The sequence below is a fragment of the Nerophis lumbriciformis genome, linkage group LG26 (genome assembly GCF_033978685.3).
Source record: "Nerophis lumbriciformis linkage group LG26, RoL_Nlum_v2.1, whole genome shotgun sequence".
Classification (NCBI taxonomy): Eukaryota; Metazoa; Chordata; class Actinopteri; order Syngnathiformes; family Syngnathidae; genus Nerophis; species Nerophis lumbriciformis.
The window spans coordinates 27,180,001-27,206,844 of NC_084573.2; the positions used below are offsets into that span (position 1 = coordinate 27,180,001).

The 26,844-nt window shown below is 39.5% G+C and overlaps 3 protein-coding genes across 3 annotated transcripts in view; 1 reads left to right on the forward strand and 2 right to left on the reverse strand.

Annotated features, from left to right (window-relative positions):
- The window catches only part of eif2s1b (eukaryotic translation initiation factor 2, subunit 1 alpha b), a 22,996-nt gene extending 11,116 nt beyond the window's left edge, over nucleotides 1-11,880 (reverse strand). The window contains exons 1-6 of the mRNA XM_061987074.1: nucleotides 11,719-11,880; nucleotides 8,817-9,059; nucleotides 8,427-8,506; nucleotides 5,839-5,990; nucleotides 5,640-5,746; nucleotides 5,210-5,307 (exon numbers count right to left, since the gene is read on the reverse strand). Of these exons, the coding sequence (XP_061843058.1) occupies nucleotides 5,210-5,307; nucleotides 5,640-5,746; nucleotides 5,839-5,990; nucleotides 8,427-8,506; nucleotides 8,817-9,057 (678 nt within the window). The 5' untranslated portion in view covers nucleotides 9,058-9,059; nucleotides 11,719-11,880. The remainder of the gene's footprint in view (nucleotides 1-5,209; nucleotides 5,308-5,639; nucleotides 5,747-5,838; nucleotides 5,991-8,426; nucleotides 8,507-8,816; nucleotides 9,060-11,718) is intronic.
- A 46-nt stretch (nucleotides 11,881-11,926) lies between these two features.
- atp6v1d (ATPase H+ transporting V1 subunit D) lies at nucleotides 11,927-19,860 on the forward strand. The gene is made up of 9 exons (XM_061987062.2): nucleotides 11,927-12,132; nucleotides 14,193-14,310; nucleotides 14,382-14,461; nucleotides 14,520-14,587; nucleotides 14,673-14,717; nucleotides 14,783-14,886; nucleotides 19,113-19,179; nucleotides 19,248-19,326; nucleotides 19,396-19,860. The coding sequence occupies exons 1-9, from the start codon at nucleotides 12,092-12,094 to the stop codon at nucleotides 19,538-19,540; spliced, it is 747 nt and encodes a 248-aa protein (XP_061843046.1). The 5' UTR covers nucleotides 11,927-12,091; the 3' UTR covers nucleotides 19,541-19,860.
- An 847-nt stretch (nucleotides 19,861-20,707) lies between these two features.
- pals1b (protein associated with LIN7 1, MAGUK p55 family member b) overlaps nucleotides 20,708-26,844 on the reverse strand; it is a 50,263-nt gene continuing 44,126 nt past the window's right edge. The window contains exons 11-14 of the mRNA XM_061987061.2: nucleotides 25,270-25,431; nucleotides 25,001-25,203; nucleotides 21,320-21,430; nucleotides 20,708-21,257 (exon numbers count right to left, since the gene is read on the reverse strand). Coding sequence (XP_061843045.1) covers nucleotides 21,081-21,257; nucleotides 21,320-21,430; nucleotides 25,001-25,203; nucleotides 25,270-25,431 — 653 coding nt within the window. The 3' untranslated portion in view covers nucleotides 20,708-21,080. The remainder of the gene's footprint in view (nucleotides 21,258-21,319; nucleotides 21,431-25,000; nucleotides 25,204-25,269; nucleotides 25,432-26,844) is intronic.

Genomic DNA, 26,844 nt, shown 5'->3' on the forward strand with positions numbered 1-26,844 from the left:
ACATACACATATATATATACACATTCATACTCATACATACATATATATATATATACACATATATACATATGTACATTATATAAGTACATATATATATACACATATATACATTCATACTATATACATACATACACATACATATATACATATATATATATATATATATATAAACATACATATACATATATATATATATATATACATTCATACTATATACATACATACACATACATATATACATACATACTATAAACATACATACTATATACATACATATTTATACATATACATATATACATACACATATCTATATACATACATACATATTCATACATATATATATACACACATACATATGTACATATATACATACATATGTATGTATGTATATACATACATACATATAAATAAATAAATCCATATACATATGTACATATATATATATATACACACATACGTATGTACATATATATATATATATATATATACATATATATATATATATATACACATACACACACACACACACATATGTACATATATATATATACATACATACATATATATACACATACATATATATACATGTATATATGTACATGTATATACAAATATATGTATATACATATATACATACACATGTACATATACACATATATACATATACAACACTAGGGCTGCAACAACTAATCGATTAAATCGATTATAAAAATAGTTGGCGTTTAATTTAGTCATCGATTCGTTGGAACTATGCTATGCGCTGAGGTTACGTCTCATGAGGTGGAGGTAAGCTAGCCAATGATGTGTCATGTACAGCTCACGTGACCACGCCGTCTCCTTTGCTGGAAACATTTGAAAAATGGCGCAGGAAAACAGTACCGATAGCTCAGCGGAAAAACATCTTAAGGTTATTGCTTCAATGGAGAAAAGTGTAGGACCTAAGGCGTCAAAAGTGTGGGAACAACTTTACTTTAAAGACTTCAAAGAAGACCGTTTCCTGCAAAATGACACGAAAGTACAACATTGCTTCAGGAGCACCTGAAAAGGAAACATGTTAAAGGGAAGAACTCACAGTACGTAACTTTTTAAGTCCATAGTGGCAACAAGCATACATGAGTTCAGCTTTTTTTGTGAGTAACGTTAACGTTATGCCTTTGTAGCAACGTGGGGCTGATAATGTGTCTCCGGCACATTTGACTCCGTTTTGAGAGAGAAAACGCACGGTTACCAATTTGGAAATAAACATAACAGACAGAAATATCTCAGGTTGGTTTCATAGTGTATCAATGTAGCCGATAAAGCTATATAAATCTATTTAGATTTGAGTGACGCTTTAGTATAACTAAACGTTATGAAGGTGCTGGAATATTTCATGCTATTATTCAGAGGCAGCCTAAAATGAATCCTTTATTATTCGCAACAGAAATGTGTACAATATCTGATTCAGTTCTGATCTGATGAGTTACATTTCTGTGTTATTATTGGTGTATGCTGCATCCCCAATGTCCAGAACATGGTGCCAGTATGCTGTTTTTTTTCCCCAATAAAACACTGGAAAGGATAGAAATGTAGTTTGTCTCTTTTATCCAATTATTAATCGATTAATGGAAGTAATAATCAACAGATTAATCGATTATCAAATTACCGGTAATCGTTAGTTGCAGCCCTAATATTTATATACCCATACATATGTACATATATATATATACATACACATACATATATACAAACCCTGTTTCCATATGAGTTGAGAAATTGTGTTAGATGTAAATATAAACGGAATACAATGATTTGCAAATCCTTTTCAACCCATATTCAATTGAATGCACTGCAAAGACAAGATAATTGATGTTGAAACTCATAAACTTTTTTTTTTGTGCAAATAATTAACTTAGAATTTCATGGCTGCAACACGTGCCAAAGTAGTTGGGAAAGGGCATGTTCACCACTGTGTTACATGGCCTTTCCTTTTAACAACACTCAGTAAACGTTTGGGAACTGAGGAGACACAGTTTTTAAGCTTCTCAGGTGGAATTCTTTCCCATTCTTGCTTGATGTACAGCTTAAGTTGTTCAACAGTCCGGGGGTCTCCGTTGTGGTATTTTAGGCTTCATAATACGCCACACATTTTCAATGGGAGACAGGTCTGGACTACAGGCAGGCCAGTCTAGTACCCGCACTCTTTTACTATGAAGCCACGTTGATGTAACACGTGGCTTGGCATTGTCTTGCTGAAATAAGCAAGAGCGTCCATGGTAACGTTGCTTGGATGGCAACCTATGTTGCTCCAAAACCTGTATGTACCTTTCAGCATTAATGGCGCTTTCACAGATGTGTAAGTTACCCATGTCTTGGGCACTAATACACCCCCTTACCATCACAGATGCTGGCTTTTCAACTTTGCGCCTAAAACAATCCGGATGGTTCTTTTCCTCTTTGGTCCGGAGGACACGACGTCCACAGTTTCCAAAAACAATTTGAAATGTGGACTCGTCAGACCACAGAACACTTTTCCACTTTTTATCAGTCCATCTTAGATGAGCTCAGGCCCATCGAAGCCGACGGCGTTTCTGGGTGTTGTTGATAAACGGTTAGGAGAGTTTTAACTTGCACTTACAGATGTAGCGACCAACTGTAGTTACTGACAGTGGGTTTCTGAAGTGTTCCTGAGCCCATGTGGTGATATCCTTTACACACTGATGTCGCTTGTTGATGCAGTACAGCCTGAGGGATCGAAGGTCATGGGCTTAGCTGCTTACGTGCAGTGATTTCTCCAGATTCTCTGAACCCTTTGATGATATTACGGACCGTAGATGGTGAAATCCCTAAATTCCTTGCAATAGCTGGTTGAGAAAGGTTTTTCTTAAACTGTTCAACAATTTGCTCATGCATTTGTTGACAAAGTGGTGACCCTCGCCCCATCCTTGTGAATGACTGAGCATTTTATGGAATCTACTTTTATACCCAATCATGGCACCCCCCAATTTGCCTGTTCACCTGTGGGATGTTCCAAATAAGTGTTTGATGAGCATTCCTCAACTTTACCAGTATTTATTGCCACCTTACCCAACTTCTTTGTCACGCGTTGCTGGCGTCAAATTCTAAAGTTAATGATTATTTGCAACAAAACAAATGTTTATCAGTTTGAACATCAAATACGTTGTTTTTTTTGTAGCATATTCAACTGAATATGGGTTGAAAATGATTTGCAAATCATTGTATTCCGTTTATATTTACATCTAACACAATTTCCCAACTCATATGGAAACAGGGTTTGTATATCCATCCATCCATCCATCCATATTCTACCGCTTGTCCCTTTCAGGGTCGCGGGGGGTGCTGGAGCCTAACTCAGTTGCACCCCTGTCAGATAGACAGACAACATTCACACTCACATTCACACACTAGGGCCAATTTAGTGTTGCCAATCAACACATGGGGATAGCCCCATGTGCATGTTTTTGGAGGTGGGAGGAAGCCGGAGTACCCGGAGGGAACCCACACAGTCACGGGGAGAACATGCAAACTCCACACAGAAGCGCGATTTTGCACATTCTCCCACTTAGAAATTAGGGAGCGGTCTGAAATGTTCATCATATATGTATTTCCACTGTTAGAGACATAATCTAAAAAGAAAAATCCGAAAATTACATTGTATGATTTTTTTAATTTTATTTATTTGTATGGTACTGGGGTTCGTAAGTATTTGCACACATTAGAATTAGCAATAATTATGACTCTCTGTCAGTCTACCTTAAAAAAAGTCCACCTTTACCCCACAACTAATCACCCACCCACCACCCCTTTGAGCTCATTAAAGTCACCTGTGCAGCCCACAGTCAGTCAAGGTCCAACTGCTACCATGGGCAAGACCAAAGAGCTGTCAAAAGAGACCAGAGACAAAATTGTAGAGCTCCACAAAGCTGGAAAAAAGCTATGGGACAATTGGGAAGCACCTTGGTGAGAATAGATCAACTGTTGCAGCAATTGTTAGAAAATGCAAGAGGCTTAACATGACTGCTAATCTACCTCAGACTGGGGCTCCATGTAAGATCTCTCCTCGTGGGGCATCATGATAAGAAAAGTGAGGAATCAGCCCAGAACTACACGGCAGGAGCTGGTGAATGACCTGAAGAGAGCACTATTTCCAAAGCTATCAGTAGAACACTACGGCGTAGTGGTTTAAAATCATGCATCGCACAGAAGGTTCCCCTGCTTAGGTCAGCCCATGTCCAGGCCCGTCTGAAGTTTGCCAATGGCCATCTGGATAAACCGGAGGAGTAATGGGGTTAAGTCGTGTGGTCAGATGAGACCAAAATAGAACTTTTTGGTATAAACTCCACTCGTCGAGTTTGGAGGAAAAAGAAGTATGTTTATCATCCCAAGAACACCACCCCTACAGTGAAGCATGGGGGTGGAAACATCATGTTTTGGGGGTAAGGAGAGGATGAACGGGGCCATGTATTGTGAGATTTTGGCCAAAAACCTCCTTCCCTCAGTCAGAGCATTGAAGATGGGTCGTGGCTGGGTCTTCCAACATGACAATGATCCTTGCCAGGATAAGCAAGGAGTGGCTCCATACAAAGCATATCAAGGTTCTGGAGTGGCCTAGCCAGTCTCCAGACCTAAATCCAATTGAAAATCTTTGGAGGGAGCTGAAACTTCGTGTTGCTCGGCGACAGCCCCGAAACCTGACAGATCTAGAGAAGATTTGTGTGGAGGAGTGGGCCAAAATCCATGTTGCCGTGTGTGCAAAACTGGTGAAGAACTATAGGCAACGTTGGACCTCTGTAATTGCAAACAAAGGCACTGATGTTCTTGTGTACAAATACTTATGAACCCCAGTAATATACAAATAAATCATTAAAATAAATCATACAATGTGATTTTCGGATTTTTCTTTTTAGATTATGTCTCTAACGGTGGAAATACATCTATGATGAACATTTCAGACCTCTCCCTAATTTCTAAGTGGGAGAACATGCACAATTGCAGGGTGTGCAAATACTTGTAGACCTTACTGTATATATACTATATACATACATATATATACACTCACACACACACTATATACATACATATACACACACACACACGCACGCACACACGTGTGTGTATGTAGGCATAATCAGTGTTAGAGCAGCAAGTAAAGTAAAGAATAGGACAATATGACCAAAGACATAAAGAGGTTGTGTGCATGAAATTTTACCTTGATGGGCATGGCCTCTGTAGAGCAGCCTAGTCCAGCCCTCAGCGCCTCCTTCACGGCGTCGATGCCTTCATAGCCGTAACACGCCACTTCAATGTCTGCCGGAAGATAATAAATAAATAAATAAATGGGTTGTACTTGTATAGCGCTTTTCTACCTTCAAGGTACTCAAAGCGCTTTGACACTACTTCCACATTTACCCATTCACACACACATTTACACACTGATGGAGGGAGCTGCCATGCAAGGCGCTAACCAGCACCCATCAGGAGCAAGGGTGAAGTGTCTTGCTCAGGACACAACGGACATGACGAGGTTGGTACTAGGTGGGGATTGAACCAGGGACCCTCGGGTTGCGCACCGCCACTCTCCCACTCCATGTTTTTTTTTTTACACGCTGACAAAACGGTCGGGGAGTTTTTCACCACACCTGCTCGGATCTTGACCGCCTGTGGGGTGAGTCGCCTATTGATGTTGTCGATCAGCACGGCTCTTTCTTCTTCCGTCAGGTCCAGATCGCCAAGGATTGCAGGATCCCTGCGACATTTAATCATGTCAATGCAAAGTTCAATTCATGTGTCATCGGTACCACGGATAAAAATAAGTCACATTCAAAGAGCAGCACTTACGACACAGCCTGCTTGAAGACGTCGTAAGCTCCGTATCCTGGTCGCTTGTACTTCTCGTCAAAGACCCAAGCGGTGCGCTGGTACAAACTCTCCAGCTGCTCGTCTTTGCTGTACTCCAGAACTTCTGCCACATGTCGCAGGATGCTGTACACCTGCACACACACACCACACGCTCGTCTCAACACTCTAACACTTGGAAGTATATAAATATATATATAATATATATACATATTATATATATAATATACATATATGGAGACGGCGTGGCGCGGTTGGAAGCGTGGCCGTGCCAGCAACCCGAGGGTTCCTGGTTCTATCCCAGCTTCTACCAACTTAAATCACGTCCTTGGTGTCCTTGAGCAAGACACTTCACCCTTGCTCCTGATGGTTAGGGCCTTGCATGGCAGCTCCCGCCATCAGTGTGTGAATGTGTGTGTGAATGGATGAATGTGGAAGTACCTTGAAGGTAGAAAAGCGCTAAACAAGTGTAACCCATTTACCATATATAAAAACGCACTTTCTGATAAATTAGTGGGTGTGGACCTACTCAGTGGCCTAGTGGTTAGAGTGTCCGCCCTGAGATCGGTAGGTTGTGAGTTCAAACCCCGGCCGAGTCATACCAAAGACTATAAAAATGGGACCCATTACCTCCCTGCTTGGCACTCAGCATCAAGGGTTGCAATTGGGGGTTAAATCACCACAAAATGATTCCCGGGCGCGGCCACCGCTGCTGCCCACTGCTCCCCTCACCTCCCAGGGGGTGATCAAGGGTGATGGGTCAAATGCAGAGAATAATTTCGCCACACCTAGTGTGTGTGTGACAATCATTGGTACTTTAACTTTAACTTTAACTTTAAATTCTCCCATCCATCTATCCATTTCCTACCGCTTGTCCCTTTCAGGGGGGCTGGAGCCTATCTCAGCTGCATTCGGGCAGAAGGTGGGGTACACCCTGGACAAGTCGCCATTCACACACCAATACAGTCACACAGACGTTCTCTGCGAGTCCGCATTCAGGGCGGGATTACTGGTGAGCTGCAGTAAATAGTGAAACTAAAGTCACTGCTCCTTTTAAATGTTGTGTTTCAACTTCTATGCTAGTGTTAGTCATATTTTTATTTTATTTTGTTCTTCTAGGCTGCTCTTCCAGCTGTGTAAGGCGACTTAATAAACTATTCACTGCTGCCATCTAACGTCTTGGACTTGCAACTTAATGTCAAACTTGCAAATGATAATATGATGATAAAATAAGATATAACAACTAGACAGCAGTTATAATCAACTCATTTTTAAATGTTGCAATTAGAGATGTCCGATAATATCGGACTGCCGATATTATCGGCCGATAAATGCTTTAAAATATAATATCGGAAATTATCGGTATCGGTTTCAAAAAGTAAAATGTATGACTTTTAAAAACGCCACAGAGTGGTACACGGACATAGGGAGAAATACAGAGCAGTTGCGTCTCCCAGTCATACTTGCCAACCCTCCCGATTTTCCCGGGAGACTCCCGAATTTCAGTGCCCCTCCCGAAAATCTCCCGGGGCAACCATTCTCCCGAATTTCTCCCGATTTCCACCTAGATAGCAATATTGGGGGCGTGCCTTAAGGGCACTGCATTTGCGTGCCGGCCCAATCACATAGTATCTTCGGCTTTTCACACACACACAAGTGAATGCAAATGCATACTTGGTCAACAGCCATACAGATCACACTGAAGGTGGCCGTATAAACAACTTCAACACTGTTACAAATATGCGCCACACTGTGAACCAACACCAAACAAGAATGACAAACACATTTTGTGAGAACATCCGCACCGTAACACAACATAAACACAACAGAACAAATACCCAGAACCTTTTGCAGCACTAACTTTTCCGGGAAGCTACAATATACACCCCCGCTACCTCTTATCCCCCACCTCCCTCGCCCCCAACCCCGCCCACTTCAACCTCCTCATGCTCATGTCCCAAATTCCAAGCTGCTGTTTTGAGACATGTTAAAAAAAAAGAAGCACTTTGTGACTTCAATAATAAATATGGCAGTGCCATGTTGGCATTTTTTTCCATAACTTGAGTTGACTTATTTTGGAAAACCTTGTTACATTGTTTAATGCATCCAGCGGGGCATCACAACAAAATTAGGCATAATAATGTGTTAATTTCACGACTGTATATATCGGTATCGGTTGATATCAGAATCGGTAATTAAGAGTTGGACAATATCGGAATATCGACAAAAAAGCCAATATCAAACATCTCTAGTTGCAATAAAAACATTTGATTTCATTATCGAAAACAATATTTATTAATACACAAAAGTACGGAAAATTGGTATAGCTGAGGACTTTGTACCGCATCCGTTCAAATGTGAACGTACCCATCCCTGATAGAGACACAGAACTATCTGCTAGCTTGACAGCCGGGGAACTAAAAGTAAATACATTATTAGCCAGAGGTGATCCACATTAATCGGCGAACACGTAATTTCTCAAGAAAATCATCTGGTACTGAACGGCACATGCCTAATTTTCACTATACAAACTAAAATATACCATTGGGAGTAAGGCAAAAAATACTCACAGTTTTAGATTTTGTGAATTTATCCTCACACTTGATGGCCTCTTCTGGTGAAACTCTTCTTTTCGACAGGTCGATGTATCCTGGAGGGGGAAGCAGTGGAGAGGCACGGTGACGCTTTTGTTTTGGAATCTTTGACAACACCACTAAGCTTTCCGTCACTTCCTGGTTTGACTGACTTGTCACCAATACTTGGATGTCACAGTGTTGATGTCAACATCAAACACAGTTAGCTTAGTTGGAGCAGTGCTTATTTATTAGTGGAATGTGAACAATTCAACAATCTTCCACTAGTGGTGTACGAGTACTGTGAGATGTTTCTCACAAAAAGTTGGGAAACACTGAGTTGGGGTACGTTGGTGGATAAAACATTCTAATGAACAACATTCTCACCCTTCTCTTTGTCTACTCGGATGACCACCACGCACTCGTTGCGCCCTATGCGGATCAGCTTGTTGATGGAGCGAATACGTCGACGCGACAGCTCGCTGAGGAGGATCATGCCCTCGATGTTGTTGTATTCCAACAAGCTGACGTAAGCGCCCATCTCGGCGATGGACCGCACGTTCACCATGACGACATCATCCACCTCGGGGAAGCGATGCTGGTAAAATCGACAGCTGATGCCCGGCATTGCTGCGCGGAAAAATGAGAGGTTTATTAATATTGTGTAATAAAAACATGACATGGCTACATTTTCATAAGCAGTGTGTTCTTGTAGAATGTGAAAGCATTTTGTAAATTAACACATATCATTTTATACATAATGTTCAACTAGTCAAAAATAAGAACAAAATGTGAATACATTAAAGAGGGACGTAAAGGGGAACTGCACTTTTTTTGTTGGAATGTTGCCTATTATTCACAAACCGTATGTAAGACAAGAACACATGTTAATTATTTTTAAGCATTTTAAATCGTAAAATATGGTAAGTAAAAGGTGGTTAACAATGCAACTAATAAGAGTGCACTAAAGTCCTCTAAGCAACTTCCCAAAACCGCCAACTGTAATCCATTTACATCTCGTGACCTGAATATTGACCAAGTATTAGCAGTATTGTTATTGCTAACGGCGACAAACAGAGAGCTAACTAGCTTATGCTGCTATAATGACACACCGAGTTGCTGCATCGCCTCAGAGTTTGTAAAAGTTAATTCTAGATTATAAATCGTGCCTCTCACTTGGATAGTAGAAGGTTGTAGACATAAAATGAGACGTCAACTTTGACATTCAACTTAAATGGCGAGAAAGACACAAATACGCTTGTTTGCCGCAGCTTTTTTTATTTTATTTTTAAACCTTTGAGGATTATGATTAATTCTTCATTCAAACTGAAAGGTACTGTTTAAACATCCTGTCAGTCTGCATCCCAGTGGGAGCAGACATTGTACAGTGATTATGTTCGAAATTTGTATATCTTGTTTAGCACTAAGCAATGCTGCTGCATGATGCTTAGTTTTTTGTTTTTTAAGGAAATAAAGAATGTTGTGATGCGTTGTGAAATGAATGCATCGCCGTATGCTTAAAATGAGCAAAATGATGAATGTGCCTGTTACGACATTACATGTATACCGTATTTTCCTCACTATAAGGCACACCTGAAAACCTCCAATTTTCTCAAAAGCTGACAGTGCGCCTTGTAATCCGGTGCGCCTTATATATGGACCAATATTGAGCCTCCAACAGGTAAAAGTTTCAATCAATCGCAACTACGGTAAGCAGCCGCCGACTTCATTTTCCCCCGTAGAAGAAGAAGAAGCGCGCGGTGCATGCTGGGATATATGACTGCGCGAGGCGTGCCGTTTCATTTCCATTTGTTTGTTTATGTAAAGACCCCAAAATGGCTCCTATTAAGAGACACGCTTACGACGCAGAGTTTAAACTTAGAACGATCAGTCACGCAGTAGAACACGGGAATAGAGCAGCAGCGACACTGACTTCATTAATGACGACTTCGACGAGACGTATTCGCCAAACTGTTTAATTCGGACACTGAAGAAGAAGAATTCGAGGGATTCGTGGATGAGGAATAACTTCATAAAGTGAGCTTTACATGTTTATTTTGTGTGTTGTGTGACATTAACGTTTGAGCAACGTTGAGTTATTGATATATTGTTATTGCTCTGCACTATTTCGAGTGTTACTATATTGTGATTGCACTAACGTTTGATTTACCGTAACAGTATCACTGTTTTTTATCTGTTCATTGAATCAGGGAAAAGTTCCCCTCTACTATGTGATATAAATGTTGCACTACATGTTATACCTTGCTGTTGTTAAAAGATAAACAAAACACCACGTCACTGACTTTACCATGGGGAAAATAATAAAACAGCCGTTTATTCATTTTGGGAGCGAACAGAGTTGTCAGAACGCTGGTTTGTAATCTATTAATAAAGTTTGACTGACCTATCTGACTGTTTTGTTGACATTCCCTTTAGCGCAGCTCCATCTAATGGATGCATAACGTAACCCCAGCCTCTACTGTAGCGTCTATTCTATGTGCCTTATATGAACAACGTTTTAAAATATGCCATTCATTGAAGGTGCGCCTTATAATCCGGTGCGCCATATAGTGCGGAAAATACGGTACTTACAGTGCATGTATAAAACAATGGGCGGCTTTTGGATGTTTTTTTTTTTTTAAGTGCTTTGTAAGCGAAATAGAGCGACTCCTTTTTAGCTGGCAATAATTTACTAGTTGGAATGCACAAAAAAGAACAACATTTGTCTTCACTAAGGATTGTACAAAAATTGCAATCGCCTTTTAAAATTAGAGATGAAGATCGTTAATATCAAGCGGTAAAAAATGGATGGATAAATACATTTGAGCTTCGACGTTTTTTCTACAACAAAAAAAAAAACACTGAAACGTCATACCAAATTTCTTCTTCTTTTTACAAGCTACGGAAGTGTAAAGGAAGCCCAAAAGACTCAGAACTTCATGTAAAGCCCAAGAGAAGACATTTTGTACACATTTTCATTGGGATAATTTTATCGGCGAAAAGATGATGCAATATAAAAAATGACATTTTCTACATTTTCTCATTTCGGACCGACAGATATACTCAAGACACAAACATTGGATGGTGTATCATTCACAAAACACCGATCGTTGCCATTTTTTTTTTTGTATCAGCAGAAATGAAAATGAAAATAATAAAAAAAAAAAGTAGCTAGTAGCATTATGCTAGTAGCCGGGTTCACATGCCGCACATGCACGACTCGAGAGCAGCTAGCTCGCTAGCATCGCCCACCACCATTTATATGTCATATTTGTCCATTAAAACTCACCTGTGTCATGTGTTGGGGGTGAAAATACACCTTACAGTAGTTTACTTGGTGTTTAAATGTCCAAGTCTCTCGGGGTATTTTCGTGATACACAAGTAGCGTCGGCTAGCTCGCGTTCACGGCTGTGCTAATCTTTCGACCCGGAAAAAGATCCTCAGGAGGGGTTGACCGCCCCCCCCCCTCCGCGCGCATGCGCCGTTTGAATCACGTGACCAGAGGTCAGCTGATCCTCGCACGACCGAAGAGTCCGACAAGATCATCTCAACCCGTTCTTGTAATCGCTCACTAACAACATTTTATGACTGCATTTACGAATTTTATAGGAAAACAAAACATAATCCGCGTCAAAGACATCATCGCCGGAACGCAGTCAAGATGTCTGGGAAAGAAAGGATCGACATATTCCCCTCAAGGATGTAAGCTTGTGTTTGCTAACACCATTTTAGCATTTAACTACACGTATTATTACCAAGGTTGCCATATTCACCTATCCATTATTTACACTCAGTTGATATTAATGTGATTGCATTTAGATGCAATTCCGTGCTAGAGTTTAAAAAGAGGAAGAGTCGTTGTCATGTGACGTTCTTTTAAGCTAACACTACTTTTGCACATCAAATTGTGCTACATTCCAGTGTTTTTTAACCTTTTTTGAGCCGAGGCACATTTTTTGCGTCGAAAAAATCCGGAGGCACACCACCAGCAGAAATCATTAAAAAACTAAACTCAGTTGACAGTAAAAAAAAAGTCGTTGTCGCAATTGTTGGATATGACTTTAAACCATAACCAAGCATGCATCACTATAGCTCTTGTCTCAAAGTAGGTGTACTGTCACCACCTGTCACATCACACCCTGACTTATTTTGAGGTTTTTTTTGCCGTTTTCCTGTGTGTAGCGTTTTAGTTCTTGTCTTGCGCTCCTATTTTGGTGGCTTTTTCTCTATTTTTGGTATTTTCCTGTAGCAGTTTCATGTCTTCCTTTGAGCGATATTTCTACTTAGTTTTAGCAATCAAGAATATTTCAGTTGTTTTTTATCCTTCTGTGTGTGGACATTGTTGATTGTCATGTTATGTTCGGGTGTACTTTGTGGACGCCGTCTTTGCTCCACAGTAAGTCTTTGCTGTCGTCCAGCATTCTGTTTTTGTTTACTTTGTAGCCAGTTCAGTTTTAGTTTCACTCTACATAGCTTTCCCTAAGCTCCAATGCATTTTCTTAGGGGCACTCACCTTTTGTTTATTTTTGGTTTAAGCATGAGACACCTTGTTACCTGCACACTGCCTCCCGCTGTTTCCGACATCTACACAGCAATTAGCTACCAGCTGCCACCTACTGATATGTAAGAGTATTACACGGTTACTCTGCCGAGTTCTAGACAGCACCGACACTGAACAACAACACATAATTTGCAAAAAATATTTTTAACCCAAATAGATGAAACTACATAATCTCCCACGGCACACCAGACTGTCTCACGGCACGGTGTTTGAAAAACACAGCTATATTCAATTCAAGACTCGCTATTTTTGCCACAGACATCTTAATTACAATATTGTTTAGCAATGACAAACAAAGTGATAAAGGTTAAATAATACTTTCAGTACATAGCATGTGGTACAATGTACCTCAGAACTAATCCTAAATGATGCATGACTAATATAATCTAAAACATGCACACAATTATAAAAAAAAAAGAAGGAAATTAGCCATTCATTCCTAAAAAAAAAACTGACATTAATAGTGGATATCAGCAACAAAAAATCGGATTATATAGTTTTGCTGTTTTAATGTCCAATACGAGCGCGTTTTACTTGTGCCAAGCTGGACAGCCATTTCAAATCTAAATAATGGTCCTTTCTTGTATTTTTTTTGTGTAGTTACACAACAGCTAAGCACACAATAGCACACAAGCTAGACATACGCAAGTGACCTTCATTGAACAATGTCAGTCCAAAACAGCACATTTGTCAACACAAACAAGTATCAAATCATTATATTTGCATATCACTTACCTGTAAGTGTATTAGAAAATATCCAGTAACAACTGTGTCCGCATCACTCAATTTACTTTATGAGCTTAATGAGTTTTTGTGGCCACCCGATGTTGCCAAAACACTGATTATCACTCCACTTCAATTTAAAGACAGCCTCAGTCCATTCCAGCCGGTAAATAAATAGGTTAGTGGTTTTCATACTGAGTAATTTCCTATAATCAAGCCTTTTTCTAACATTCCACACAAAACAAGTATGAATGATTGGTGCAGATATTGTATCGGAAGTGAACAAGTTGTATACAGGTTTATAACAGTCAATGACTTGGCCAAAATGATGAATATCTCATTCTTCAAACTTGATATTAGATTTATTTGAAATCACATTCTTGTTGATTAATTTACTTATGGGACTGCTTGTGCGGGTTATGAATTAATGGGGGGATTAAGTATTTGAACTGTGCGAGCAACAAGTGTTGTTTTGTAGGGCTCAGACCATCATGAAGGCTCGTTTGAAAGGAGCACAGACGGGCCGCAACCTGCTCAGGAAGAAGTCGGACGCCCTTTCCATGCGATTCCGTCAAATCCTCCGCAAGATTATCGAGGTCAGTTGTCGCCTTTTTTGTTCTTTTCGTGTGCAAAGCATTCCAATCAGACGAGTATTTTGTTTCTTCAGACCAAGACCAAAATGGGAGAGGTGATGAGAGAGGCGGCCTTCTCTTTGGCCGAAGCCAAATTTGCAGCTGGTGACTTCAGGTAACTTGAGGTTATAAGGTGACATTATTGAAAGTGACGTGTGCGATTTTGTTCGCAGCACGACTGTCATCCAGAATGTCAATAAAGCTCAGGTGAAGGTCCGAGCCAAAAGAGACAACGTGGCAGGTTGGTTACAAAACCTCCCTCTTCACTTTTTACCCTCGGTGATGAGTGACGGAGACAAAATATGACAGTTTTTTTGCGCTCTCAGGTGTAATTCTTCCCGTTTTTGAGCACTACCAAGAAGGCGGGGACAGTAAGTAAACGATTTGGATGTTGTGTTTAAAGTGGTGACTATAAGCCCTGTGTTGTGTTTGTCAGGCTATGAGCTGACTGGCCTGGCCAGGGGTGGCGAGCAGCTGTCCAGGTTGAAGAGGAACTATGCCAGAGCTGTGGAGCTGCTGGTGGAGTTGGCCTCCCTACAGGTAGGGGGCGCTCATCTAAAATTACACACACAATTTTTTTCTTTTCATAATACATGTTTATGATAATACTCAAGTAATGCAAGTATTATAGCAAAACAATGCAGCTGAGATAGGCTCCAGCACCCCCCACGACCCCGAAAGGGACAAGCGGTAGAAAATGGATGGATGGAATTTGCAAATGCGCATCTCGGATCTGTGTCTTTGTTGCGGTGTTTGTGTGTGTAAACAAAAAAAAATCGCCCACCATTTAAATTGGAAGCTAACTTTAGCCTCCTTACCCACTTACACTCCGGTTTTATTTTTTTTTATAAAAACTTTAACACAAAATCACAACACAGACACATATTTTCATACACATCGCAACACAGACACAGATTGTTTTTACACACGCTCGCACAAATTGTAGCACACATTTTTTATTTACATTTTTTCCATACAAATCTAAACAGACACACAGATCACACCATGGACAGAGGGATTGTTTTACACATACACAATTTGCAGATGTTTTTCTTTTTACTTATTCTCTCTCACACACGCACTCAAATTGCAACATAAACACTCTGGTTTTTTTTTCTTCACACAAATCTAAACACAGACACACAGATCGCAACCTGGACACTGATTGTTTTTACACACACTCATATCCAGTGTTGGGACTAACGCGTTACAAAGTAACGCGTTACTGTAACGCCGTTAGTTTCGGCGGTAACTAGTAATCTAACGCGTTATTTTTTTATATTCAGTAACTCCGTTACCGTTACTACATGATGCGTTACTGCGTTATTTTACGTTACTTTTTATGTAGTATAAAGTGTGTTTTATCGGAGTTCTGATTCTTCTTGTGTCACAAGCCGGAGAAGAGAGAGAGACATGCGCTCTGTGTGGGTGTGTCTGAGTGTGAGTGTGGGGAGCGAGGGGGGGGGGGGGGGGGGGGGGGGGGGGGCGTGTCTGATCATGGCGGAGCCAGAAGTCGAGTTTGCTAACATGGAGATATTTTCACTACTTTTCTTTTGTCGAGCACAAAGAAAATAACATTTTAGTTAAATGTAAATTGTGCTTTGGATCAAAGATGCCATCTACTGCCCAAAACAGCAATTCAAATCTGCTGAAACAAGCTACATAGCAACATGCTTCGACGAAGCTAGTAAAGAGAGACAGAGACTCTGATGCCACTTTACCTCCACTGAAGGTACACACTCTGTCAATCAATGTTCCCTCTAATTGTTGATGTGTGTGAGCAAATGCAAAAAGTCCCTGAGCATTGAGTGGAGTCCATGTGAGCAACTTTAGACGTGCACACTGTGGCTACACCAGCAGCACACCTGTCCCAAACCTCACTAAATAACATCTCCATCCATCCATCCATTTCCTACCGCTTGTCCCTTTTGGGGTCGCTGGAGCCTATCTCAGCTGCATTCGGGCGGAAGGCAGGGTACACCCTGGACAAGTCCCCACCTCATCACAGGGCCACCACAGATAGACAGACAACATTCTCTTATTATTAGAATCAAATGACAGCAGTCATTTCCATTTCTAATATAAGTGTTTAGGCCCACTTATAATGACAATAACAACAAATATTGTTTTTCATGAACTGTGTACTTGTATTGTTTGTCTGGGTGGAGGTCCTGCTTTGGAAATAATTTGTACCCCTTTCAGACATTGTATTTAGTTCCCATTAAAACATTCACATGTTGCACAATGAGATGTAAGCAGGGGATCATGTGTACATTCCTGCAACTTCCTGTTTGTAAAAAATATATTTTTATTAGTATTTATTTAATATACTAACAGCATTTAATGATTAATATTTATAAATTAAGATTCCTAATAAATGACACTAGAATAAGCACACATTTGATTGGTAAATCATAGTGTAACGACCTGGAATGACACTTTATGTGTGGTGTTGGAGTTGTCCGACTTTTTGTGTGGCTGTAAACGCATCACTGGCTAAGTGCCATATGTGCAAGTGTTGGCGCACGTGAGAGAGCGAGCGGCTGCTGTTGATATAACAAAGTTGCTTTTGGTCTGGTTTGTACTGCAGAAAATGACCAGTTTTGCTAGATATCATTTTTTTTACTAATGTTTTGGTGATGTGTTTATGGCCGACAGTAAAGAGTTTTGCTCAGTAAAGTGATGGATGGAATTCATGTCCTCAAAGCGTCTCAACAGACGTTACAATATTTGAACAATGATGACGAAAACGGTTTTCTCTGTCGTGTCCGTGTCGAAAATTGTTATGTGCTTATTTTTTTATTTGATTTTGTGCATAGCATAGATTTGCCGTGCGCAGAGGACGCTTGAGCAGTGCGCAATTGCACATGCGCGCTCCTGAGAGGGAACGTTGCTGTCAATTCTCTTATATACTCTTTCATTCTAGACTTCTAGAGTGTTTGATTATCACATCACTCTAAATGTATAGACTATAAAGTTCACAAACATAAAGAGGGATCCTAGTGGGCCAGGCCAATCTTTCCTTATCTCTAAACTAAAACTGGGGAAATGTGTAGAGTGTTCTGGGTTTCAGACATGATTTTGTATAAGAATTACTTGAGGAAGAAAATGCCTGGTTAGACTTTGTGTATGTAGTGTGTGCCTTTCTTGGTTTACATCTATGCTGTTATTATGCTGTTTGTTACTTATGTATGTTATGTTGCAGCTATTTAAAATAGTTTTGTCAATTTGTTCTGGCCAGAAACAAATTGGCCTTTTTAACATATCTTTGTCTTTGTGTGTTGTATATAGACCACATGGCTTAGCCGAGTTGAGTGATGCAAATGCATGTCAAGTTGATCAACAGATTGTATTATTCTCCAGTGCAATAACAGTACTGAAATGAAGGCTAAAAGGGCATTAATTGGAGCTTTAAAAAGAAAAAGAAAAAAGAAGTAACTAAATAGTTACTTTTCACAGTAACGCATTACTTTTTGGTGTAAGTAACTGAGTTAGTAACTGAGTTACTTTTGAAATGAAGTAACTAGTAACTGTAACTAGTTACTGCTTTTCAGTAACTAACCCAACACTGCTCATATCACAATACAGATACATATTTACACACATGCAAATTGCAACACGGTCACACGATGATACACATTTTTACACACAAAAACAGATTGTTGTTACACACACACACACACATCAAAGACAAATTGCAACAGACACACACATATTGTTTTACACACACATTGCTACACAAATACAGAAATTGCAACACGGACACATTTTTGTATACACCTAAATCTAAAGACAGACCCAGATTGCAACACAGATACCCCGATTTTTTTTTTTACACGCTAATGTAAACACACACTTACACACATTGTTTTTACACACACACACACACACATTGCAACACAGTCACACAAATTGCAACACGGACAAACAGTTATTTTAACACCCAAATCTAAACACAGACCCAGATTACAACAGAAACACGGATGTATTTTTTTTTTCCCACACAAATCTAAAACACACACACACACACACACACACACACACACACATCGCATCACAGGCACAGATTGCAACATGGACACAGATTGTTTTTACATACTCATGCAATGCAGACACATATTTACACACACACACACACAAATTGCAACAGACATACAAATGTTGTTTTTTACACACATCTAAAACACACACAGATTGGTTTTACAAACACATACACTTACACACACACATGGATACATATTTGTTTTTGTTTTTTACACTCAAATCTAAACAGACCCAGATTGCAACGTGGACACAGATTATTTTACACACACACACACACACACACACACACACACACACACACACACACACACACACACACACAGATACACAAATTGCAACAGAGACTTTTTTTTTTACACCCAAATCTAAAGAAACACAGATTGCAACATGGACATACAGATTGTTTTTTTACACACTCACAAATCGCAACAGGGACACAAATTAACACGCACATACAGAGATTGAGGCACGCATTTGCGAGTAGTCTTTGCTACAATACTCCTTCCATATAAAGATCTCAACATGAGCTAGAAATGTAATTTTAATTTGGGTGAAAGTGTGACCGAGCTACTGGTGAAGTTAGCCTCCTTTCAGAGAGGGGGTGCCGTTTCCTAGAAATGACTGATTCATAAGCTATTGATCCCACTGGGAAACACTGTAGGAAAGTTTGCTGACCACACTCACAGAGTTCTGAATATTTTCATCCCCGTGTTTATCCCCAGACATCATTTGTCACTCTCGATGAGGCCATAAAGATCACCAACCGCCGCGTGAACGCGATTGAGCACGGTAAATATCACACACTTCATCACAAATTTGTAGGCATGTCTAAAGTAAAGATGTGGGCGACTTTTTAGTAATCATCCCCCGCATCGATCGCACCCTGACTTACATCGTCACCGAGCTGGACGAGAGGGAACGAGAGGAGTTCTACAGGCAAGCCTGACAAAATGTGATGGGAATTGGTCGAGTGCGATCTTCTGAGTTTGGTGTCTCCTGCCTCAGGCTGAAGAAGATCCAGGAGAAGAAGAAGCAGCTGCGAGAAAGGACAGAGAAAGAGATTGCCGCTCGTCTGGCCAAGCTCGGCCCCATCGCCGAACCCGCCAACATGATGACGGAGGAGACGGATGAAGACATGCTCTTTGAGTGACCCCTGTCACCGTGGAAACCCTTACACCTATTTATTCCGCGCCTCTCGGACCGTGTCTATGTGCTCTCTTGAAGATGTGTCGTGATGTGGTGTCCATGTTTCTTTGTACAGAACTGAGGTGTCGCTGCGCCCAAATAAGGATGCATAAATATAACACGGAGATTGTGATTGTTGCATGCTGTAAATCTGAAAATAATAGTTGGAATAGTCTAAAGTGTGTGGGATTGTTACCTCACTGACAAGATGTTTACCCCCCACACCCTTGCTGTTAAACATTTCAACATTCACTCATAAATAAAAAGCCGTACTCAAAATTCAAACATTACTTGATATTCTTGCTACGTCAGCACATTTACACATTGACACCTTCTCAGAACACACAGGTGCATCCTGGGAGACATTTAACACTTATTACTGTATTTTCCGGACTATAAGTCGCTACTTTTTTTTTTCCTACGCTTTGAACTGGTGCGGCCGATTTATGGATTTTTCTTCGCTAACGTCCATGATGTTTTGTATTCGACAAATAATTATCGCAGAACACCGACAAACACACTAAAAAAGGTGTTATTGTTCGTTGCTATGGCGCCATCTTTTGGACGAGTTCACTAACTGCTGGTGCCACCTGTTTCGATCCTTGAACCGGAAGTATATCCCGTTTTGTCTATAGCAATTCTTCATTCATCACTCCAATCAATGTAAGTTTTACAATACAACTAAAACAATTCATACTTCTTAAATCGTCCCATGTGTGATGTCTAGCGTCAAGCTAGCGTCGTTAGAATTAGAGAATATGCTAACACGTTTACAAGTGTGTTAGTACGGTATTATTAATTTACAATGGCATTCTTTTTTAATTGTTTCAGTTTCGTAAATCCATCAAAACGTCACCTTATTGAGTCCGTTTAGCCGATTGGAGAGCTAGCTTGTGCAGCTAGTGGGTCAAGGACTTCTGTTTTATTTGATCATGCATTTTACTGCCTTGTTAAAGACACCGTTTGGAAACAATTAGGGTAAAAAATAAATATTTACAAAATATTGTGTACCTGTTTATATCTGCGGCTATATTTTTTTCTTCTAAAATTTGGTGGGTGCGGCTTAAATACCAGTGCGCTTTATAGTCCGGAAAATACAGTAGTTAGATATGAATTAAATTAGGCACATTAATATGATATACTGTTTAATGGTTATAGACACATATTGTTTGAGGCTTGTCAACACAGCACGGATTACACAAAAACAAAATAATACTGACCATGGTAAGAAATAACTGCAGCTTTCACTATTATTGCTCATTTTGGGGACACACAATTTAGGAGTAAAATATTGTCTAAAAAAATCTGTATTTACAATCATAAATATTAAGAATAATAGGATAGGCATAATTCTATTTGTCTCACAAAATGACTCACCAGGACAAAGCAGGAAAAACAGACATAAAAGAGATGAGAAGAAACGTAAGAAAACCTGAGTCCATCATGTTCACCTCCTCCACAAACGAGGAAAATGTGCAAATTTACCAGCGAGTGTTCTTCCCAGCTTAGCACAGCCAGGAAGTGGGCACCCACTGAGGCTCGGTGTCCAGCTTCTCGATCAGCCTCCGCAGCTCCAGGAAAGCTTCGTTTGGCTCCGTGTTCACGACGGTGGCATCGAAGAGCGGGCCGAAACTCTGCTCCATCTCACGGGCTTTCTCCGTGACCTCCTTGAGCTCCTCGGGCTGCACAGGAACACCAAATAGGATGACGTGTGGACATGCACGACGCAACGAGGGGGACGTACCTTGGCTGATTTTCCCTCAGTGGCCAGCAGGGTGCGCAGTCGTTCCTGAGAAGGAGGCGCGATGAAGATGACGAAGGGTTTAAGGTTGGAGGACCTCAGCAACCTCAGCGACTGTCAAAAGGAAATAACGTTTAATGACAAAAGAAATGTCAACAATTAAAGAGAAATAAATCAACATTTGTTATTCACTTGATTTTTATGAATCCAAGCAAAAATCGGGAAACCATCTTCATGACTTTTTAAAATGTTTACATTTAGTGATATCAATCCATCCATCCATCCATTTTTTACCGCTTGTCCCTTTCACATTATATTGTATTTTTAAACTGCATTTGTTCGCTTTCCTTTGCTTTTTTGGTTAAATTATTTTATTGGCTTTTCAATACATTTTTTTTTTTTTTTTACTCAAAGAGTAAACGCTCTATGTTACAATGCATTATTATTGTTGATATGTGTGACATCATCAAATCTTGTGAGACGTCATCTCAGGATTATGGAGAAAAATGTGTCTTTTTATGCAATCAAACTATTTGGGGAAAAAAAGAGTTTTGGTTGCAAATCTTTTTCTTGGTTACAACGCAACTTCAATATTGTGGACAGGGCCCTTTTTGTATTTTCCCTCCAAATGTGTAGAGAGGGGTCAACAATTACGCCCTTATGGTCATCTGAGACTGACCTATAAAAAGGCTTCTAACATATTGTTCAGCAGAGGCGCCCCAATTAAAGTTGGGTTAAGATTTTGAAACTGAGTCGTAAACCAAAAAAAAAAAGTTTTGTAACCCCCAAAAATATTTGCAACTAAAAAATTGTTTGCAACCCCAAAAAATATTTGCAACCTAATTTTCATATTTATTTAATTTTCAATATTTTGGGGGATTGCAAATCTTTACCTTTTTGGTTGAAATTTTTTGTTTAATTGGTTGCATAATACATTTTTTTAGCTAAACTTGTGTATTTTGCTTTTTCTTTGGCCTTTTTTGTGGTGACACCACAAACAGGTAAAATGAAAGTGGAGAAAAGTGTGATGATACTTATCGATATTTAATAGGTTTTGTTTACATTTTTGGAATACAAGGGTTCATTTATTGTGCTGAGGCCATGCATGGCAAATGAAAAATATGCCTGCTCAACATTTATTTTGATACTTGGCGTCTTCTTAAAAGTCTGCTCACTGTTCTTATGTTATCATGTTAATTTTAGCATGCTAACGTTTTATGGTAGTGTTTTAGCTAGTTGTATTCATTTTAACCTACAAATCATGGATTTTGATACTCGGCACCATCTTAGAAGTACGTTAACTTTTCTTATGTTGTCATGCTAATATTTTATGCGAGCATTTTAGCCAAGTTAATGAATTTAATCCTACAATTTGAGCATTTTTACACATTATGCCTACTGTTCTCATTATAACATGCTAATGTTAGAATGCTAATGTCTTATGCTAGCATTTTGTCTAATTGTATTTGTTTAAACCTTTAAAATGATTGATTTTGATACTTAGTGCCATCTTAAAAGTTACTTATCATTCTAACGTTTTTATGTTAGTTTTTTTTTTTTTTAGCTAATTTTATACATTTTAACCTACAAATCCTATATTTTAATACTTTGCACCTTCTTCTTACTTTCTAGACCTCCACCCCAGATCCCACCTCACTCCTACCCACTTCTCCAAAGTGGGCTGGCTCAGGGTGGAGGACAGATTAAAACAACTTGCACTGAGCCTAGTCTATAAAATCCGCTACACCTCCCTGATACCGAAGTACATGTCAAACTACTTCCTTAACGTAAATGACCGCCATAACCACAACACCAGGGGGAGCTCTACTAACCACGTTAAACCCAGATTCCGATCTAACAAAGGTCTTAACTCATTCTCTTTCTATGCCACATCAATGTGGAATGCGCTCCCAACAGGTGTAAAAGAAAGGGCATCTCTATCCTCCTTCAAAACCGCAATAAAAGTACAACTCCAGGCAATTTCAACCCTAAACTAACACCCTCCCCGGATTGTTGTTAATAATCAAATGTAAACAATCAAATGCAGATATTTTTGTTATGCTTTCTGATCTCTCTCTCTCTCTCTCTATGTCCACTACTTGCTGTACATATCCTACCAAGTCACACCTACACTGTTTCAATATCCATTTCTCTGTTCTCAATTGTTGATGACTGATGATAACAACCAAATCTAACCCCCCCCCCCCACACCCCGAATTGTACATAATGTAAATAATTCAATGTATACACCCTGATGATTATGTTGTGTGATGACTGTATTATGATGATAGTATATAAGATAGTATATATCTGTATCATGAATCAATTTAAGTGGATCCCGACTTAAACAAGTTGAAAAACTTATTTGAGTGTTACCATTTAGTGGTCAATTGTACGGAATATGTACTTCACTGTGCAACCTACTAATAAAAGTCTCAATCAATCAATCAATCTTAAAAGTAATTACGCTAACCTTTTCTATGTTATCATACTAACATTTATGCTAGCAGTTTATGCAAGTGATTCATTTAAACCCTAAAAGATTATTGATTGTGATACTTGGCGCCATCTTAAAAGTTACTTATCATGCTAATGTTAGCATGACAACGTTTTATGCTAGCATTTTAGCTAATTTTGATAATTTAAACCTAAAGTTAATTGATTTTGAGACTTTACTCCAACTTGCCTGGATGGTAGTGAGTAGGGCTGTGAATCTTTGAGTACCCCACGATTTGATTCAGAATCAATTCTCGATTGAAAACGAGTCTCGATTCAAAAGCAATACTTTTTTTAATAACATCAAGTTCTATGATTAACTACATAGACAAACAGCTCTGATACATTTTTATTAGGGATGTCCGATAATGGCTCCTTGCCGATATCCGGTATTCCGATATTGTCCAACTCTTTAATTACCGATACCGATATCAACCGATACCGATATCAACCGATGTATACAGTCGTGGAATTAACACATTATTATGCCTAATTTGGACAACCAGGTATGGTGAAGATAAGGTACTTTAAAAAAAAAAAAAAAGATAAATAAATTAAAAACATTTTCTTGAATAAAAAAGAAAGTAAAACAATATAAAAACAGTTACATAAAAACTAGTAATTAATGAAAATTAGTAAAATTAACTGTTAAAGGTTAGTACTATTAGTGGACCAGCAGCACGCACAATCATGTGTGCTTACGGACTGTATCCCTTGCAGACTGTATTGATATATATTGATATATAATGTAGGAACCAGAATATTAATAACAGAAAGAAACAACCCTTTTGTGTGAATGGGGGAGGAAGTTTTTTTGGGTTGGTGCACTAATTGTAAGTGTATCTTGTGTTTTTTATGTTGATTTAATAAAAAAAACAAAAAACAAACAAACAAACAAAAAAAACGATACCGATAATAAAAAAAACGAGACCGATAATTTCCGATATTACATTTTAACGCATTTATCGGCCGATAATATCGGCAGGCCGATATTATCGGACAGCTCTAATTTTTATAATAATTAAAAGAAAACTGGTTTTGTATAATAAAATGCTAACCAAACAAACAAACAAAAAAATAAATACATTTTTTTTAAACGATTAATAATAGTTACAAATAAGAATCACGATTAATTTGAAAATCAATGTTTTTGATACTCCCAGTAGTGAGGCGAGCACAGAATCCTACCCTGGTGTGTAGGCAGAGCACACAGATGCGTCCCGAGTTGACCACATGTCGCACGGAGTCTGTGCTGGTTCCATACAAGTTCTTCTCGTACTCCCCGGACTCGATGAACTTCCCCGCGGCCAAGTCGGCTTCGAACCCAGTTCTGCTCACAAAGTGGTACTCACGCCCATTTCGCTCATGTAGTCTCGGGCTCCTGGTTGTGTCTGCGATAGTGAAAAGAACAAAATCACGGCCCGTCTCGCCAAGTTTTTTCTTCGGAAGTGACCTACGTGGGACGGCGACTGCAAACTTGTCCGGCTCGACGGAGAGAAGCCTCCGACGCAGCTCGTCGTGGCCGCTGTTTGTAGGACCGATCAGAGCGACGGGGCGTTTGCGGTTGGCAGGCTGGTGATAGAGCGACATCTCCTCATAGGTCAGGAGGTCATCGGCGTCTGAGGAGACAAATGGGAGGGGCTCAAACACCAAACATAATTTTCAACAAGATGATTTTCTCTCCGCTTAAAGGGTCCCTCTAATAATGATATCATCGTTGTGGATCAGGCACGTGCACACATAGGGCCCTATGGGTGCTTGAGCCCCTGCCCTTTTTTGCCTCGTCTTAAAAAGTGCCCTCTGCCTGTGTGTGTGTTTTATTTCTTTTTTTCTTTTTCTTTAAACAACATTAATAAATTCCTGTTAGGGATGTAAAAAAAACAAAAAACAAAAAAACAGCGGTACAAAAACTCCACGTTTTCTTGTAATACCAGGTTGTATGAGCCTGCCGCTTCCGCCAGAGACAGAAAGAGAGAGGGCGAGTGAGTGAGTAAGTGAGAGGAGAGAGAGCCAAGTTACTGCACCCCTGAGGAGACGTGACAGTGGAGCAACTTGAACCTGTGAGTTATGGTCTAGTCGCCGTCCACTTATTCAGCATCTAATATGGGTAATATTTCAGAAAAACGCTGTATTATTCTATTATTCAATGTGTCAGCTTCTGTTTTTGCCGGACGTCGGAGCACGGCGCATCAATTGAGCACGGCACATCAATTCCGCACAGAGCAGAGCGGATCGTGCGGGACAGGAAGTAGTGTACAAAATACAAAATAAAACCCCGGGTTAATTTTCAAAATAAAATGCACTGTGTTTACGGCGGATTACATTTCTCTCACAGTAGAGGTTTAGATATAAAGTTTATTGTGACTTTGCTATTACTGTGTGGGTTAACAAAATAATAATAATAATAATGATAATAATAACAATAATAAGAATAATAATAATGATAATGATAATGATAATGATAATAATAATAATAATTATTATTATTATAATGGAAGAAATGATGAAAACATATGCCACGATTCCAGTGTCCACTGCCACAGTAGAGAGGTCTTTTTCTAAACTGAAGCTGGTCAAAAACTCACTCAGAGCCCTATGCACAGAAGAGAGGCTGTCTGATCTCCTTCTCCTCTCCATTGAAAAAGACGTAGTCATAAATCACAATGATGTGATCAACATCTACAGGGACATGGCCCCCAGAAGGTTGCTGCTTTAAGGCCCCCAGAAGGTTTGGCTACTGATTGTGCACTGATTTCACAGCATTTCATGGAAGCCCTGAATTTACATTGAGGAGCATATTTGGGTATGGGTGGCCTCCATCCTACAGCACTCTACTGGCCCCTGGTCCATATTTTTGGCCCTGTATTGCGTTTCAGTTGTTTAGTCTGAGCATTAAGTGAGAAAGACCATAAGTTACAACTTGATGGTGTTTTCATCAAGTTAAGGGAAGAAGGACAGATTTTCACATTGAAGTTTTTTCTATAAGGTATTTTTTTTTTTTTTTTTTTTTTTTTCAAAGTTCATGTTGCACT

Excerpts from the sequence above, each read along its gene's own strand:
- atp6v1d (XM_061987062.2), top strand. The coding sequence starts at position 12,092 with ATGTCTGGGAAAGAAAGGATCGACATATTCCCCTCAAGGAT. Across the intron at positions 12,133-14,192 it reads GACATATTCCCCTCAAGGAT|GGCTCAGACCATCATGAAGG; the intron begins GTAAGCTTGTGT and ends GTTGTTTTGTAG. Across the intron at positions 14,588-14,672 it reads CAAAAGAGACAACGTGGCAG|GTGTAATTCTTCCCGTTTTT; the intron begins GTTGGTTACAAA and ends TTGCGCTCTCAG.